General features: G+C 43.2%; 1 protein-coding gene across 1 annotated transcript in view; it reads left to right on the top strand.

Annotated features, from left to right (window-relative positions):
• The window catches only part of abat (4-aminobutyrate aminotransferase), a 27,253-nt gene extending 11,008 nt beyond the window's left edge, over positions 1–16,245 (top strand). Inside the window, exons 10-15 of the mRNA XM_034079476.2 lie at positions 241–389; positions 1,337–1,474; positions 4,456–4,623; positions 6,239–6,385; positions 10,386–10,497; positions 11,974–16,245. Coding sequence (XP_033935367.1) covers positions 241–389; positions 1,337–1,474; positions 4,456–4,623; positions 6,239–6,385; positions 10,386–10,497; positions 11,974–12,095 — 836 coding nt within the window. The 3' untranslated portion in view covers positions 12,096–16,245. The remainder of the gene's footprint in view (positions 1–240; positions 390–1,336; positions 1,475–4,455; positions 4,624–6,238; positions 6,386–10,385; positions 10,498–11,973) is intronic.
• Positions 16,246–17,647: the final 1,402 nt, after the last annotated feature.

Below are 17,647 nucleotides of genomic sequence, written 5' to 3' on the forward strand. Positions count from 1 at the left end.
GACCATCACTCCATCAGGCCCTGTAACACTCGCCTTTGTGACGCTCAGAAATCATCTGAAATGTGTTTGAGTCAGTTCTCCTATGGGTTGTAAACTTCCTGTCGATGTTTCACATTAAAGGGATGAGAGGATTTTGCTCTACAGATGTATCATTGCTAGTTATATGCTTGGAGCGCACCTGAAACATTATACAGCAGCATCATAGATTCATGGCTGACACTATGATTTTACCTTGTTAAGGTTGCTTGGCAACGACCCACTCCAAAGCAATCCACAAGCTGGATGTGCCGTCATTTGATTGGCCGATCGCTCCGTTTCCTAGGCTACAGTACCCGCTGGAAGAATTTACCAGAGAGAACGCACAGGAAGAGGCTCGCTGTCTGGAGGAGGTGGGTGTGTCTGTGTGTGTGTGTGTGTGTGTGTGTGTGTGTGTGTGTGTGTGTGTGTGTGTGTGTGTGTGTGTGTGTGTGTGTGTGTGTGTGTGTGTGTGTGTGTGTGTGTGTGTGTGTGTGTGTGTGTGTTTAAATCATATACATTCTCTATAAAGAACACATTTGTTACAAGGCCGTGTTAAAAAAAGGCAACTTTCATTTAAATGTTAGAAAATGTTATTCACATAAATATCTCAGTACTTTATTTCAATCTGTAAAAGAAAAAAAATCCAACCAAATATCGTACCAACTCATAAAATGCTGCTGCTCTCTGTCACCACTTAGAGATGCAATCACAACTAGCTTTAAAAAAAAAGTGATGTTGAGCAGCGATATCTGAGGAAGGAGACATTAGAACGCTACATTACTTTAGGGTGACAGTACATTGTGTGGAGCAGTGTTCCATGCATGATTATTTTCATTAAATATATGCTCATCAGGACATAGTGCTATAGCTTTGTGCCTGTTTAAATACTATTTGTTTTTGAATGAATGTCATCTGGCCTTATGTCGAATGAAGACAGGAAAAGGAGCAGCTTGTCTCATTGGATTTCTCATTATAATCAACGTGTGTATTCACTTTAGACTATGTGACGTAAAGCTGTCACACATATACTCAAACTGGATCTGACAGAAGTGCACGACACAGATCTCTGACAGGTAACCCTGCCCCCTGCTGGTGCTCCTTTGCTGTGCACACGTTTCCAGGTGTAGTGTGTCTGGCCAACTGTCTGGCTTGTTTTTTTATGCTGCTGCAACGAAAATATTTCCCAATTCGGGATCAATAAAGTACATTTGATCTTATCTTATGTATGGCAATATGCATTATACACACGGTACATGTATAAGGTAGCTGCTTGTTAAATGTATATCAAATGTATAATCATATAATAATATTATTAAAGGTGGAGGATCTGATCGTGAAGTGGAGGCAGAAGGGGAAGCCCGTGGCTGGGGTTGTGATCGAACCCATCCAGGCTGAAGGTGGAGATAACCATGCCTCCTCTGACTTCTTCAGGGGACTCCGCGACATCGCACGCAAGGTAACAAACACTCATCACTATAGCAACAGATCTCTAAAGGACTTGCCTTGTGACTGTGATGGTTGAGCTTCTTATGACTGACACTTTGAGAGATGTGTCCAGATGTTTCCATGAAGGCAAATATTCAAGATCTCTAAAACTTCTTAAACTCTGAAGAGCCCAAACTATTTCAAGGGTGCTACGTCATCGAGTCCCGCCGAAGGACAGTTCCAATGTCCAGGATCCTTGGAATTCTACCGAGGCCGGCGTCCTTCGTTGCGGGAAATTTCGAGGCTGCACATGTGTATCCTCCGCGGTCTTAAAATCCCCACAATGCTTTGCGCACGGACCAATTTCCAAAATCTTTGGTGGAAATCGCGCTCCATTTATGACGCACACCTGCACACCTGTAAGCCTGTTCCACCATTCTTTGTTTTCCGAGGCTAGGAAGGATTCTTGCCTCGCTTCTGAAGGACCTGACTCGGATGTCCTACCGAGGAAGCGTCCTTGACATTGAGAAACACCCTGGCTGCATCTCAGGTCGGTTAAATTAAATCCTTGCTTCCCTCACTTGCGTCGTTTCCCTGCCTCTAGTCCCTCCCACCAGGGAAGCAAGGAGAGACGCAAGGAAACCACGAGAAGCAGGGAAATGAGTTTTAAGAGCAATGGGACGTCCTTTCCTCCGGAGCGTCACGTGAAGCGACGTCCGTTTGTGATGACGCTCTGTCCCCGTTATATTCACACACACCCCCGCCACACATTTACTGACACTAACATTTGTATCATCTGTTGTAGACCCAAAGAAATCAAATAAGAACTCATTCTCAAAAAAGATAAGCGCCATTCTTAAAATGTATAAACGAACACTAGTTAGATTAATATTGATTAGAGTGCACAATAGAAATAAAATAAAGAGAAGAAAAAGAGATGTAGTAGTAGTAGTAGTAGTAGTAGTAGTAGTAGTAGTAGTAGTAGTAGAACCTTTATTTATCCAGGAAAATCAATTAAGAACAAATTCTTATTTACAATGATGACCTGACAGGAGGCAAAGGCTTCCTGAGGGGATGGGGTTTGGGAGGAAATAAAAAGACACACTCCGGGCACTACAGAACCCAGGAGACAACACAAACACATAGAGCAAAGATGACAGGCATAGCAGTTGAACATATAAAAACTCTAAAACAATATCGCTGTGGTTCAATCAGTCATTAAAATCAGCATCAGGCAAAGCAGCTGCATGTGTGCACCAGGGTGTCAACAATAGTGACATTGAAGGTGCGGGGGGAGACAAAGGTTTTCATTTGTAATGTTTTTTGAAGGGTATTCCAGCTATCTGCTGCTGCACACTGAAAGGCGGAGCGGCCAAAGGATGTATGGGCTTTAGGGATCTTTAGCAGGATGCTTGTAGCTGACCGGGTGTTGTGCGTTGGGGGTGTGCGGAGTTGCAGTAATTGTGTGAGGTAGAAGGGGGTGAGGCCGAGGAGTGTTTTGTAAACAAACATCAGCCAGTGGATGTTGCGTCTCAAGAGAGGGCCAGTTAGCCAGAGAGTACAGGTCACAGTGGTGTGTCCTGTAGGGGGCATTGGTGGCGAAGCGGATGGCGGAGTGATACAGAACGTCTAAATGATCGAGAGCTCCTTTACACGCCGAGCGGTAGATGGTATCGATGTTATCTATCAAAACCCAGTTAGATTAACATGCATTGGACTGCACACTTTGTGTGTTTGTGTGGATATGTAGCACATTAACATTTTAATAGCACTTAATGACTGACTGAATGGAAATGATAATAAATGAAAATGTAAAATGAAAAAAGCGATCATGAAAATGTTTCCAATAAATGAATAAAATGATTGTTGACCACTTTGTTGTTCAGATATATCACATGTTTGTAACTAAATGAAACATGAATTGAAACAAAACACGGTATAAACTGAGGAGTGAGTCCCGTGAGGTTCATGTGTTTTCTTCACTCCGCTGGGAAACTGCTCTCATGTCAAGAAGCATCAGATCAGTGCATGCACTGCATCGTCCAATCAGTGAGCGATACACAGTAACGGCCCGTCCACACAGCGGCGTGCGTTGAAGCTTCCAACGCTTCTCCCCATTCACTTTGAATGGGGTGACGTCACTTTTAGCCGAAATGCATCGTGGGAAGCGACGTGGAGCGTAGCTGGCGTGGCTCGCGTCAAAAGTTGAGCAATGTTCAACTTTTGACGCCTCGGCAGAAGCGTCAGCCAATGGAATCATATGCCAGTACAAGCTCTAGCCAATCAAACCGCTGCTTGTGTGTCAGGGGCGGGAGATTCATGTGATTGGTTGTTGGTCGAGTTTCAGACACGCCTGCCGGCAAGCGTCAACGCACGCCGCTGTGTGGACGGGCCGTAAGGGGGCGGGGCGAGTGTCTGAGGATTTCACCGGAGGATGGTCTGGTAGCTCGTTCCTCGATCCTCGGTCCTCCGGCAGAAATAATGGGACGCTACTCAAGATGGCGCAGACAAATCAACTTCCGGTGATACCGAGGACCAAGTTCCTGTTAGTAATTATTTTCTGTCTGTCTTCTTCTGCTGTTCCCGTTAGTGGTTACTTCCTGTCTGTCTTCTTCTGCTGTTCCTGTTAGTGGTTACTTTCTGTCTGTCTTCTTCTGCTGTTCCCGTTAGTGTTTACTTCCTGTCTGTCTTCCTCTGCTGTTCACGTTAGTGTTTACTTCCTGTCTGTCTCCTTCTGCTGTTCCCGTTAGTGTTTACTTCCTGTCTGTCTTCCTCTAGCGATTTCTCTGAAGTCCAACGCTCTGTCTTTTAACTTATTTCCTTCTGGTCAATGATCGTCCTTAGCGACGGTCATTATTTTGCTGAGCAGCGGTCTGTTATCAAATGTCCAAATCAGAATCGAGTATTTAGCCAAGCCGTGTAATAATGAGTATTAAATGTATTCAGAGGACCCATGTCCTGTCTCACGGGGCCTTCGCCACAGCTCAGTCTGTTCACCTTCTGTCTCTCTAGCATGGCTGTGCTTTCCACGTGGATGAAGTGCAGACAGGGGGGGGGACCACAGGGAAGATGTGGGCCCATGAGCATTGGGGCATGGAGGACCCAGCTGACATTGTGTCCTTCAGTAAGAAGCTTCTGACGGGGGGCTTCTACCACAAGGACGAGTTCCAGGCGGATGAGGTTTGTGTTTTTTTGTTCTCCATTCAGACCACATATTAAAGAGGTTTTATATTCTGTGATTCAGATCTGATTAAGTAACACAGACTTAGCTCTGTTGAAAGGGGGAAGGCGGAGCAGCAGGGAGAACTCAATGAGTCACCTCAAGGGCAGCACCTTTTTGTAAATGATCCCACTGAGGAGAGAGGAGGGGGAGAAACCGTTATATTTGTATACTTGTAGTTTATAATACTGGGAAAGATTATATCCAAGCCCTTCATTCTCCTCTCTACACTTGAGACCCCTGAGGATGAATTATTCAGCATGAATCTGTCGGACAAACCTCTTGATGATCCAGCTAATCTTTAGAGGCTAAACATGTCAAGTTGGTGCTCAGGGCGCTACGGCCCCTTATAAACACAAAGGGTTAATCATCAAAGGAGCCTGAATGTGCTGAGTCAGTGTTTCCCACAAACTATCCACGGCTATCCAGTCACTACTGGTTCCTTAGTCACTACTGGTTCCTTAGTCACGACTGGTTCCTTAGTCACGACTGGTTCCTTAGTCACGACTGGTTCCTTAGTCACGACTGGTTCCTTAGTCACGACTGGTTCCTTAGTCACGACTGGTTCCTTAGTCACTACTGGTTCCTTAGTCACGACTGGTTCCTTAGTCACTACTGGTTCCTTAGTCACGACTGGTTCCTTAGTCACGACTGGTTCCTTAGTCACTACTGGTTCCTTAGTCACGACTGGTTCCTTAGTCACTACTGGTTCCTTAGTCACTACTGGTTCCTTAGTCACTACTGGTTCCTTAGTCACGACTGGTTCCTTAGTCACTACTGGTTCCTTAGTCACGACTGGTTCCTTAGTCACGACTGGTTCCTTAGTCACTACTGGTTCCTTAGTCACTACTGGTTCCTTAGTCACTACTGGTTCCTTAGTCACTACTGGTTCCTTAGCTTACACCAGAGGGGGTGGTCAGAGGATCACAGGGAAACAGGAAACTGTCTAAATAGTTGTATTGAATTGCATTTTATTCAATCTGATTTACATATTTCTGAATACAATGCAGTCTGTGTGTGTGTGTGTGTGTGTGTGTGTGTGTGTGTGTGTGTGTGTGTGTGTGTGTGTGTGTGTGTGTGTGTGTGTGTGTGTGTGTGTGTGTGTGTGTGTGTGTGTGTGTGTGTGTGTGTGTGTGTGTGTGTGTGTGTGTGTGTGTGTGTGTGTGTGTGTGTGTGTGTGTGTGTGTGTGTGTGTGTGCGTGCGTGCGCGCGCGCGCGTGCGTGCGTGTGTGTGTGTGTGTGTGTGTGTGTGTGTGTGTGTGTGTGTGTGTGTGTGTGTGTGTGTGTGTGTGTGTGTGTGTGGCATGCATGGGCTCACAATTGGTCAACCCTGTGATGTAAACCACTAATGAAGGAGTAGCATGTATTCAGCTGGAGGCGTCTGTCCGTCACAGTCTGGACAATTATTGTTTCTTTTTGCACACTGCTAAAAAACAGCACACATAAAATGTACGTTTTGGATGTTTTTAGAACCTTGTGTTTTTGTCCCGTTTAGATATTCAAAGCTGTTTATAGGATCGTTGGTCATTTTACATGAACTGGAGTTTCTCTTCTGTGTCTGTTGTCTCTTCTCAGCCGTACCGTATCTTTAACACATGGATGGGCGACCCTTCCAAGAATCTGATCCTGTCTGAGGTTCTCAATGTGATCCGCAGAGAGAACCTTCTGGAGGAGGTGAACCGCTCTGGGAAGGCGCTGATGACCGGCCTCTTTGAGCTGCAGGTACTGTGTTTGTTTGTAAAGGTTCTGACCCACGCAATTAACAAGCATGCTTTATGTGGTGAGTGTGTTTTTCGCCTGCTGTATTTCACCGCCCAATATCAAGAATTACACAATCGCCTTAGGGGGGCTTAACCCATTTGTTGTCAGTTGATCGAGGAAAAACAACTTAGGAAAACGGACGAAGGAGATATTTAAAGTTAGCCAGTCTAAAGCAGCTGAAGGGTGAAACAGATCATATGTTGTAGTTCTTGTCAACGCGTTGCCCGTCTTCACAAAGCCACACAGTATGGTGTTGGGACTCAGTGGCGTGCCTTGTGGGGATATCAGGATACACCGTGTGGCTTTATGAATGCTGTCAACCCGATGTGAAATGATTAAGAACACCGAGTGTTTGGTTGGGTTTCTTAAGCCAACGAGTGATGATAGCTCTGTCTCTGCGTCGGCCTGAACAGCTGATCACACCCTGGTCTATGTTACACGACACATTGTTGTTATAGGTGTTAATGGAGCCTCACTGTTAGGCATTTTGTATTGATTCTATTCATCAATATACATTTACATTTGTTTGCAGGGATATAATATTGAGTCATTACAACCAAGTATGTTGTTATATATAACACATTTAATTAAATTGTAACTATGTTCAGAATTATCTTTCACAGTAATACAAATAAACGTGAATATTGATAAGGAGTGTTGAAATGTGTAGCAGTGAGGATCAAATGAATTCCCATTCCTAGCATTCACAGATGCTCCTATGCATACAGTGCTACTGCAGCCACTCACATGTCTCTATATGATATCATACTGTTTATTAACCAATATGAATATACTGAATGTTATCATGACCAGGATTACTGTGACTAATGGTGGTGTGTTGATGACCTACATGTGTGTGAACCTGACCTACATGTGTGTGAACCTGACCTACATGTGTGTGAACCTGACCTACATGTGTGTGAACCTGACCTACATGTGTGTGAACCTGACCTACATGTGTGTGAACATGACCTACATGTGTGTGAACATGACCTACATGTGTGTGAATCTGACCTACATGTGTGTGAACCTGACCTACATGTGTGTGAGCATGACCTACATGTGTGTGAACATGACCTACATGTGTGTGAGCATGACCTACATGTGTGTGAACCTGACCTACATGTGTGTGAACCTGACCTACATGTGTGTGAACCTGACCTACATGTGTGTGATGACCTACATGTGTGTGAACCTCACCTACATGTGTGTGAACCTGACCACTGACCTACATGTGTGTGAACCTGACCTACATGTGTGTGAGCATGACCTACATGTGTGTGAGCATGACCTACATGTGTGTGAACATGACCTACATGTTGTGAACCTGACCTACATGTGTGTGAACATGACCTAATGTGTGTGAGCATGACCTACATGTGTGTGAACCTGACCTACATGTGTGTGAACCTGACCTACATGTGTGTGAACATGACCTACATGTGTGTGAACATGACCTACATGTGTGTGAACCTGACCTAATGTGTGTGAGCATGACCTAATGTGTGTGAGCATGACCTACATGTGTGTGAGCATGACCTACATGTGTGACATGACCTACATGGTGTGAACATGACCTACATGGTGTGAACATGACCTACATGTGTGTGAACATGACCTACATGTGTGTGAACATGACCTACATGTGTGTGAACATGACCTACATGTGTGTGAACCTGACCTACATGTGTGTGAACCTGACCTACATGTGTGTGAACATGACCTACATGTGTGTGAACCTGACCTACATGTGTGTGAACATGACCTACATGTGTGTGAACCTGACCTACATGTGTGTGAACATGACCTACATGTGTGTGAGCATGACCTACATGTGTGTGAACATGACCTACATGTGTGTGAACCTGACCTACATGTGTGTGAGCATGACCTACATGTGTGTGAACATGACCTACATGTGTGTGAGCATGACCTACATGGTGTGAACATGACCTACATGTGTGTGAACATGACCTACATGTGTGTGAACCTGACCTACATGTGTGTGAACATGACCTACATGTGTGTGAACATGACCTACATGTGTGTGAGCATGACCTACATGTGTGTGAGCAGACCTACATGTGTGTGAACCTGACCTACATGTGTGTGAGCATGACCTACATGTGTGTGAGCATGACCTACATGTGTGTGAACCTGACCTACATGTGTGTGAACATGACCTACATGTGTGTGAACCTGACCTACATGTGTGTGAGCATGACCTACATGTGTGTGAACCTGACCTACATGTGTGTGAGCATGACCTACATGTGTGTGAGCATGACCTACATGTGTGTGAACATGACCTACATGTGTGTGAACATGACCTACATGTGTGTGAACCTGACCTACATGTGTGTGAACCTGACCTACATGTGTGTGAACATGACCTACATGTGTGTGAACCTGACCTACATGTGTGTGAACATGACCTACATGTGTGTGAACCTGACCTACATGTGTGTGAACCTGACCTACATGTGTGTGAACATGACCTACATGTGTGTGAACATGACCTACATGGTGTGAACATGACCTACATGTGTGTGAACCTGACCTACATGTGTGTGAGCATGACCTACATGGTGTGAACATGACCTACATGTGTGTGAACATGACCTACATGTGTGTGAACATGACCTACATGTGTGTGAACATGACCTACATGTGTTGTGAACATGACCTACATGTGTGTGAACATGACCTACATGTGTGTGAACATGACCTACATGTGTGTGAACATGACCTACATGTGTGTGAACATGACCTACATGGTGTGAACATGACCTACATGTGTGTGAACATGACCTACATGTGTGTGAACATGACCTACATGTGTGTGAACCTGACCTACATGTGTGTGAACCTGACCTACATGTGTGTGAACATGACCTACATGTGTGTGAAACATGACCTACATGTGTGTGAACATGACCTACATGTGTGTGAACATGACCTACATGTGTGTGAACCTGACCTACATGTGTGTGAGCATGACCTACATGGTGTGAACATGACCTACATGTGTGTGAGCATGACCTACATGTGTGTGAGCATGACCTACATGGTGTGAGCATGACCTACATGGTGTGAACATGACCTACATGTGTGTGAACATGACCTACATGTGTGTGAACATGACCTACATGTGTGTGAGCATGACCTACATGTGTGTGAACATGACCTACATGTGTGTGAACCTGACCTACATGTGTGTGAACATGACCTACATGTGTGTGAGCATGACCTACATGTGTGTGAACATGACCTACATGTGTGTGAACCTGACCTACATGTGTGTGAACATGACCTACATGTGTGTGAACATGACCTACATGTGTGTGAACCTGACCTACATGTGTGTGAACCTGACCTACATGTGTGTGAACATGACCTACATGTGTGTGAGCATGACCTACATGGTGTGAGCATGACCTACATGTGTGTGAACATGACCTACATGTGTGTGAGCATGACCTACATGGTGTGAACATGACCTACATGTGTGTGAACATGACCTACATGTGTGTGAACCTGACCTACATGTGTGTGAACATGACCTACATGTGTGTGAACATGACCTACATGTGTGTGAACCTGACCTACATGTGTGTGAGCATGACCTACATGTGTGTGAGCATGACCTACATGTGTGTGAGCATGACCTACATGTGTGTGAACCTGACCTACATGTGTGTGAACATGACCTACATGTGTGTGAACATGACCTACATGTGTGTGAACATGACCTACATGTGTGTGAGCATGACCTACATGTGTGTGAACCTGACCTACATGTGTGTGAATCTGACCTACATGTGTGTGAACCTGACCTACATGTGTGTGAGCATGACCTACATGTGTGTGAGCATGACCTACATGTGTGTGAACCTGACCTACATGTGTGTGAGCATGACCTACATGTGTGTGAACATGACCTACATGGTGTGCTCCCCAGGCTCAGTACCCCGGCATGTTGAGCCGCGCCCGAGGAGTGGGCACCTTCTGTGCCATAGATATCTGTGATGACGAAACACGAAACCGCATCCTGATCACGGCCAGAGACAAAGGTATGAAGTAAAGAACCTTTCTTTCATCTTTCCTTTCACGGGAATCCAAACTCATGTCACCCTTTTAGCTCACACACCTGGAATGTATATATGTTATGTATCAAATAAATAATAAGTGTATAATGTTTATTTACAGTGAAACTAAATCCAAATTCCATACTTGCCATCTTCATTTGACAAATGAAATGAGAGGCTCATTTAAAAAATCATTTGAAATCTCCACTGGTTGGTTTGAAACGCATGCTAAAGTAATGGCCGCATTCCAATCCCACCCCTTCCCTCTCTCTGATTCCATTTCTTTTCTGCGCGGTCAAATTCAGGGTTTGCTGCATTAAGTGCCTCTGGTAGGAATCATTTAGAAATGTTATTCTGACATACAGATATAAACAACTTCAAGGTTTCATTTGGTACACATTTTTAGTCACACCGGTATCTTTTCACAGCTAAACTCAATGTGTAAGTGACCCTGTCAACTGGACAATTTAACATCATGTTTTATTGATGTGTAAAATTGACCAAAATAAGTTTGGTGTTTTAAAGGGATAGTTTGAATATTTCTGAAGTTTGGTTTCATGAAACACTTCTGTAGTTAAGAGTTAAGGGCCAAAGCAAAGCAATGTAGTCAGTGTTCGAGTTCGAGCCCTATTCTTCAGTGCACAGCCTGCTGCTAAATATGTCACACGCACGCTCTGCTGACTGGCGCAGCAGCACGGATTCGATCAATTGCTATAAAACCACTCTGCTGCTACAGACGGTGTCACTACGCCGGCGGCTGTGGCCGTTGTTGAAGCCTCTTCAGGCTCCGCATCGGCAGGCCTCTCCCTCGGCTCGGTGTGGAGCTGTCAAACTCGACCCTAACGCCGCTTACAGCCGGCCAACTAACAGTTGTTCCGTTCACGTTGTCATTTTTAGACTCCTTCGCTTCTTTGTTTGTGAATCCAAAAGCTGCGAGGCTTGGCTGTTTTTGTTTCGCCATATTTTTTATTACAAAGCCAGAGTTAAAAAAATATCAATATGAACATTTCAAATACAGTGCCGGCAAACTATAGTAGCCATAGCAACGTAAGTAGCGTAAAGAATGCAGCGCCGCCACGTACAGATGGCAACACCCAGAAATATTCACGAATATAAAACAAATATTCAGAAACTGTAATGAACAATGACTATTATTTATTTCAAGAACTTTTATTTACAGAAACTCAACCTTTCTAATCTGTGAGACACAAATATGCACGATTTGTTTGGGCTCCCCCTATTTATCTCAATGTTGGCCTTCAGGGGAGCTCCCCCCTCTCCCCCCTGGCTCCCCCCCAGTTCGAACAGTGAATGTAGTGCTGTGTGCAGGGGGTCGTTCTTCAAACAAGTGGAGTACCATCCCACTCCCGAACATCACCCTCTAACCTCTAACGTTGACCTGAAGGTGGATGACAGATTACTGATTGAACTGTGTGGATATATTGTGTCTGTGGTCGACAGGTATCCTCCTTGGGGGGTGTGGGGATCGATCGATCCGTTTCCGTCCAGCGCTGGTTTTCAAGCAGTACCATGTTCACCTCTTCCTCAATATCTTCAACGACGTACTGGCCCAGCTCAAGTAGATCCGGACCCTGGAGGAACCTGACTCGCAGTGCATGAGCTTGAGTGAATCCAGAGTGAAGGAACGGAACCTGCAGACAGTCTGTGTCATGATAAGCACAATCCACACAGTAACACACACCAATATCCCATATAGCCTCTGTTTCCAGGTCCAATTGGCCAATCTCTGTAGCCTAAAATGATAACGGTCATATCCTCCTACTATATATCCATAAAGACCCCCCCCACCTTTCGGAACAGGTGCCAGCTACTTTTGCAGTAACTGGGAATTTCACAGAACACACAGTTTCTGTAAAAGAATGCTAAAACCCCAAACTGGAGAATCTTTCTCATCTGGATTTATAACAGACTCTGGATGAAGGCATGCCAGATTGTACATCATCTCAAAACAAAGTAGCTTCTGTTTCATGTCAGAGGTCTTGAGTAAGGCTATAAATGTGGTTCTGTTCCTTTAGCAGATAGCACAGCGTCAGTTAAATGTAAATAGTCTATTGAGGATCGTACTCACTAATAAGCTCAGTTGATAGCTCAGAACAAAGTCTTGCGTTCAGCTTGTTTTAGTGCGCAGATGCTGACATCATCCTTACAGTGAGTGTGTATGTTTGTTAAGAAGACAGACGGTCGTCCTGGATACAGAATGATGTGTTAGTAGGAAATAATGTAAGAACGCACAATGGATATAAGATGCCAGCCTGCATGTCATAAAATGATGTCCAATAGAAATGTCCTTGTTATGATTCTGTGTTGATCTTATTAGGAATGACTTTTCAGCTTGAATTGTTGTAGCCCAGAAAAATGTGAATCCTAAATGGACCATGGAAAATGTCATTGTTTAGTGCCTGCATGTCACTTACATTTGCTAATAATGTTTTTCAAATGATTTGTATTGGCTCAAATGAGAGCAGCCATTGGTAACCCTAAATAACCTCAAATGTACACGTTCACTTTACTCTTGAAAAAAGCTTCATATTTGACATCTATTCATGAACAAATTGGCTCTTTCCTGTCACTTGGTTATAACTGAATTATTATGACCAAATTAAGCATATACTAAAAGTGATTATTTTTAGTTTGCATCAAGCTGTTTCTGTGCAGTTAAATGCTGTTTGTCATGTCGACTACAAAGGCCCCTAAGGACAAAACACATGCATAACCAAAAGCACACACATTAGGGAATTCTTACCGAATCCAAAATCGCTACAGATTGAAAAACATGTAAATGAAAAAATGATCCCCGAAGCAAAACATTGACAAATATTACAATCATTTGAAAGGTAAAAACTTACAACCACTAATGCTTTTTTTACATGACCTTTAAAGTAGTCCTGCTATTCTTTTATTCTGGTACTATTATGGCGCATTTCCACTGCAGCACGTGCCGTGCCAAACCCGGCCCGTTTTTGTTGCGTTTCCACTAAGGCTAGTTCCGGCTCAAGGCTACCTTTTCACAGTTGTTCTGGCCCTCCAAAATCTTGGTTCTTTCCGGGTCAACAACCGGGCTGAATATGCTAAACTAGTGACGTGAGTGGCTACAACTACAACACAATGAACATATTTGACCGTGATTTATTTGTAATACACGTTTCAAAATGATGCCGAAGTAACAACATACTGATACCGGTTAGTAAGAACCATGAATTAATGCTTTGACAAGTCTGCAGACAGACGACAGGCGAAAAACCTTTTAACATGCGTGTTTTCTGAATGGAGATCGGCTAAGCTAACGTTGTATATGCTCCGACCGTCCACACTCACAACAACGGCCTATACAGACATAAATAAACCAGTGACTGTATTCGCCATGACACAGACAGTCTGTGGTTTGTACTTTTGTCTCGTTTCTGAACAGATATGAGGAGCTGTGAGCTCTGAGGGCTCACAGCTAACGGCTGATGTTTGGTTTTGTGGTTCGCATTGAAGATGACGTCATAGCTCCGCCTACATTGCGTTACTATAGTTACTGCACCAGCTACTAAACTGTAATGAAAACGCAGCATAAAGTGAGCCTGGCCTACCAAGGCCTAACTATACCGTACTAAGCCATGCGAGGCCCTGCAGTGGAAATGCGCCATTAGAGACTATAGTTTTATCAGGAGACAATATTTGTTCTGCTAAATCAGATGCGACTGAATTTCAAATAGATTCTCCAGATCAGACTGGTGTGGGGGGGACAATCTTCAATCGGAAGTTGTCTACCCCATGTCGAACAGCCTTATTCAATTACAAAAAAACTCACTTCAGATTAGCCTTTGAATACATTTCTAATAAAACACAAATGATAAACCTTTGTGTCCAGGTAAGATTTCAAGTCTGGCATCTTCTTGGTCTCATAGCTGTAAAAAACCACAGGTAAGTGCAGTTGTACAGCCCCACAGCCAACAGAAGCAACAATGAGTCCATCCCAAAAGAAGACAAAAGTTACTTTAAGTACAGGTCCATTGAATAAACACATTATATCCTAGGCAATACAAAAACGTAGAGCATAAGGTCTAACAACCTAACCCTTGTTGAGTTCCCCTTTTTTATTTTCTAACTGCTCAAACTGTATTCTTTTGTAAACACTTCTGAGCTTCACCAGTCTCTGTGAATGTTCCATTGAACTTTTTCTGGCAAGTGTTACAAATGTGTAGCAATTTAGTGCAGGGTCATTACTTCCTATCTCATTTAGAACTTTCTACAATCATAAATACATATATATATATATATATATATATATTAGTGGTGCACCTGATGATTAGGTCAATATTAGGAATTATGACGTCAACCCGATAAACCCGATAAAAGTATTAATAACCCCGATAATATACAATATATTTTTTGGTAAAAAAAAAGAAAAAAATACTGCGGTGTGGGTGGATTGGGATGAGGGGCGCTTGTTTTTCACTCGGCTCCTCCCGTTTTGCCAGTACTGTTGTGCAGTGTTTCTCAAACTTTTTCATACCAAGGACCACTTAAACAATAAAAAAACACTCGCGGACCACCTAACTCCACAAATATCCCAAAACACATCGTTTTTCTAGAACAGATTATAAATCGCCTGAAAATGGTACAAACAAGTGGCAGCATGTGTGACGAAGGTGTTGCCCTGAGCTTTATCATGCAATAGAAAGTGAAACTTAGGCTCGTTCCATTGCGGAGATATTCCCGCGAGAGTGTGAAAAACTTAAATGTATTTATTTATTTCAAATGTGAAATGTTACCAATATACTCACGGACCACTAGGGGGCGCTCACGGACCACCAGTGGTCCGCGGACCACACTTTGAGAAGCACTGTTTTAGTGGTTTAGGAAGAGGGGAGTTTTTCACAAATCCAGCGCTACCTTCTCATGCCTGGCTGTGACGTAAATGACGTGTGGCCGTGAAGCCAGGACAGTAAACAAACATGTCGTCGGTAGTATGTGACTATTTCAAAGTTTCGGAGTTAGATAGTTCGCTTGCTATTTGTATTAACAAATGCAATGCAGAAGTTCCACGAGGAGGGAAGAAGGCAACGAGCTATAATACTTCCAACCTGATTAGTCACCTGAAACATCGCCATGGCTACGATGGTGTGTTAAAAGCGTATGAAGACGCCTGCGCTGCTAAACTAGTGGCGAATCCAAAGCCAGCTGCAAAGGCACCGGGGCTTTTACCTATCAACGAGGCTTTTGAAAAAGGCAAGAACTTTATCTGGGGAAATAAATATGGTCACTTTGAAGAGTCAAAACTGTTCTTGGCTTTGTTTTGTTCATAGTAGTAATGCTCATGTCCTTTGCTCACTACTAGTCTCTTTTTTAACACCAGGTGTGCAAAAACTACAGGTACATTTAATATATATATATTATATTATTATCGGTTATCGGTATCGGTCTTGAGAAGCAGGAAGTTATCGGTATCGGTTTAAAAAAAACAATATCGTGCATCCCTAATATATATATATATATATATATGTATGTATGTCAGTCTTTTAAGACCATAAGGATGGTGTTGATGGCAGTGGCTGTCTAGTATTCCATGATGAACTTCTTTAAACATTTCGGCAGTAACCATTTACACTTTGATCTGAGATAGATGATTATTGATGTAGTTATGTTTGATGGCTCTAACTGTTGTTGCCTCTATAATATACTTTAAATGTACTGTGATAAATAAAGGATGTTTTGAATAACTTATTGGAGTTATTTCTTGAGCATGAAAAAGATGGTGGGACCAGGGGAACTGTAGTTACATAAAGAGTTATGTAAGTTAAGTATAATCATGGAAGACAGCTCTAGACAGAGAGACAAACTGTGAGCTTGAGAGAAAGAAGCAATGTAAGTAAATAGCTTTGACCATTGCCATTTACACACTAGCTCCAGTCCTGTGTCAGCAAAACACAAATGAACAGGTACTGTACTGTATAATATCCACTTCCACCAATATGCCAGATATCCAGCAGGTAGTAAGCTAGCTAACGGAAGATGTGGGAGTCTTTGAGACCTGACATGCCCAGTCAGTAAGATTCAGACAGTCGGAGAAATGAGGCTTCCAGGATTCCATGTGTGCCGTGTCAGCAGGGGACATCAGTGTGGAGCTCCACCACCTGAGGAGTTCTGCTCAGTACCATGATGTAGGAGCAACAACATTAACACATGAACAATGTTAATCTAAGAGCACATGTATTGATGTTATATTCTTTCATTTTTTACCATTTAGTAGCTCTAACTCTAGTTTTTTTAAATACGGTCGACATCAGGCACGCTTTTTGATACCCCTGCCCTTCGGCTTTAATCAGCTGTTGTTGTTTATAGAGAGATGAAGTCCCTCCCTTTCTGATGGACCTCCATGGGACCTTATTTCTGAAAAAGTATGTATTGAAGTCAATGGCAATTAAAAAGTTATCTTTCGATCCCGTTTAAATTGTGCCATGAATTACACGTATGATGTTTGTTTCGGAGAGAGACTAACTTATGGCAACACAAAAGAAAACATGGGAGCGATGAACTCAGAAGGCTTCAGAAGCAGTAGAAGAAGCATAGACTGTGTTTTCTTCAGATGTTTTTCCTTGTACGATGTGAGGGTCTAAGGACAGAGGGTCTGAGGACAGAGGGTCTAAGGACAGAGGGTGTCGTATTGTCATACTGATATTGTGTACACACTGTGAAGACCACTGAGACAAATGTAACATTTGTGATATTGGGCTATAAATACACATTGATTGATTGATTGATTGATTGATTGATTGATTGATTGATTGATTGATTGACTGTGTATATATAGACCCTCCAGAAAAACGCGGGCAAAAATCCTATTATATGATTAAACATGCAGGGTTTTTATGTGATTTTATGCGGTGAAATTGCGGGAAGTTGCGAAAAATAATAGATTTTTTTTTTAAATATTGTCTTATTTATTCTCTCTCACACACAACCTGCCACTAACGTTAAACCCCTTTCCTATTCAATTAAACACATTGAATGTGTATCTATTGTAAAAGCAATTGGGCTATTTTAATCACACTCTCTCTCTCTCTCTCTCTCTCTCTCACACACACACACACACACACACACACACACACACACACACACACACACA

The sequence above is a fragment of the Pseudochaenichthys georgianus genome, unplaced genomic scaffold (genome assembly GCF_902827115.2).
Source record: "Pseudochaenichthys georgianus unplaced genomic scaffold, fPseGeo1.2 scaffold_627_arrow_ctg1, whole genome shotgun sequence".
NCBI lineage: Eukaryota > Metazoa > Chordata > Actinopteri > Perciformes > Channichthyidae > Pseudochaenichthys > Pseudochaenichthys georgianus.